This window comes from Lycium barbarum, chromosome 6, assembly GCF_019175385.1.
Source record: "Lycium barbarum isolate Lr01 chromosome 6, ASM1917538v2, whole genome shotgun sequence".
NCBI lineage: Eukaryota > Viridiplantae > Streptophyta > Magnoliopsida > Solanales > Solanaceae > Lycium > Lycium barbarum.
Window position 1 is genome coordinate 101802977 of NC_083342.1, and position 1985 is coordinate 101804961.

General features: G+C 38.1%; 1 protein-coding gene across 1 annotated transcript; it reads left to right on the top strand.

Annotated features, from left to right (window-relative positions):
- The first annotated feature begins 791 nt into the window (after positions 1-791).
- On the top strand, positions 792-1265 carry LOC132644272 (uncharacterized). Its single transcript, XM_060360859.1, has one exon. The coding sequence runs from the start codon at positions 792-794 to the stop codon at positions 1263-1265; it is 474 nt and encodes a 157-aa protein (XP_060216842.1).
- The last annotated feature ends 720 nt before the right edge of the window (positions 1266-1985 follow it).

Below are 1985 nucleotides of genomic sequence, written 5' to 3' on the forward strand. Positions count from 1 at the left end.
GTTCTGTTTCACAAAAATGTTGCAGCACTTGCAACTGCAGGTCTATTTACAGATGCAACGATGACAATAACTGCAGGACCCGATGGTTGAAAAATGGCTTGTACTGCAGAGTAGCTAGTATTTATGTGTTAACCACAGTGATAATTAACATATCACAAATCACTATAGAATTTTCTGCTCAGCTTCTTTGAGTTATATATTTGGCTAGTGTTGACATTATTGAATTCAATAATGTCGATCAACAAAGTGAAGAAGAAGAAATGGAGAAGTCAACTTCGGTATTTCCTAAGTCTATGAAGCAGACATGTGTTGGATCATATAAGGAAATACTTGGACCAGATAAAGAAATACTTGGGTCAAATCATCACTCAAGCCCAAATCCCACAAACACAGACTATGTTGGTGCTGGCCCAATTGTCAAGCACAGCCCAAAAACAAATACAACTCAGCACACAGCTATCCTACCATAATTAGCAACATGACAAATAAAAGTTTTGTACAGAGTTGGTTATTTCTCTAGCCAATAAGATTAGAGCAAGTGTTTTAGGATATTCCCTATTTTTCTGTACATACAATACTTGTATAAATATGATACATCATCAATGAAGTAGAATACAAGGAAAATTTCTCAAATTCTGTATCTTTCTCTATTCGTTTTTTCAATTTGGTATCAGAGCACCAGTGAGATCCTCATCTACTGAAGCTTCATTTTTTTTTCTTTCATTTTAATATCAACTTGAATCTGTTCCTTCTTTTTCTTCTGTGATCTCTTTTTCTTCACATCAACACAAATGGCTGAAAACACCACTCAAACACAAGAAACTCCTAACAATGGGTCTGTTGATTCTAGCAGTCCTTACTATCTTCATGCCTCAGATTCACCTGGCATGAATCTTGTCAACTTCACCTTTGATGGTCATTGCTATGGTGGATGGAAGAGGTCCATATTCATTGGACTTGCAGCAAAGAACAAACTGGGGTTCATTGATGGAACCTGCAAAGCTCCTTTACCAGATTCACCTGAGCACAAGCTTTGGGATAGATGCAACAACATGGTGACTTCATGGCTATTGAAATCCCTATCAAAGGACATAGCTGGAAGTGTCCTTTATTCCAAAAGTGCTAGGGAGCTATGGGAAGATCTAGAGGATAGGTTTGGTCAGCCAAATGGGGCCAAACTCTATCAGCTGCAAAAAGAACTTGTGGATTCAACACAAGGTGCATCAGGCATAGCAGCTTATTACACCAAAATAAAGAAGATCTAGAATGAGCTAGATACCTTGTACACCAAGGTAAGTTGTTCTTATGCTTGATCCTGTGAAGGAAAACAAAAGATGCTTAAATCATTCCAAGATAAAAGGTTGATTCAGTTTTTGATGGGTTTAAATGAGGTTTATGCACCTGTAAAAAGCAGCATACTCATGTTGTCTCCTTTACCAAATGTTAACACAACTTATTCTCTTCTCATTCAAGATGAGAAACAAAGGAAGGTTTATGCTAACCCACATTTCCCAGGAGCAACATCCTCTTTTCATGTGACTCAACAGAAGTCTAGTGCAGGAAATTTTTACCAACAGAAATCTGGTGCAGGAAATTTCTATCAGAATTCCAAAGGAAAGAAAAACAACTATAATAGCAATCTTTATTGCTCATATTGCAAGAGAACAGGACATGCAATTGAAAAGTGTTACAGGTTGATAGGATACCCCCCAGATTTTAAGTTTACAAAGGGTTTGAAAGCACAAAATTCTAATAGAATTGCTAACAATGTATCAACAGGTTTTCAACCTGTCTTCTCAGGTTATGGGCAGCAGATGTCTGGACCTTACTTTCAAGGGCAAGTAGCAAGTATGTAGCCTGGTTTCACAGGGCATGGACAGCAGATGTCTGGACCCTTCACTCAGGGATAACCTACAGGTGTGCACCCTAGTATTGCCAATGGAGCTTTCTCCCAGGATCAGTATATGCAGTTGAATCAAATGTTT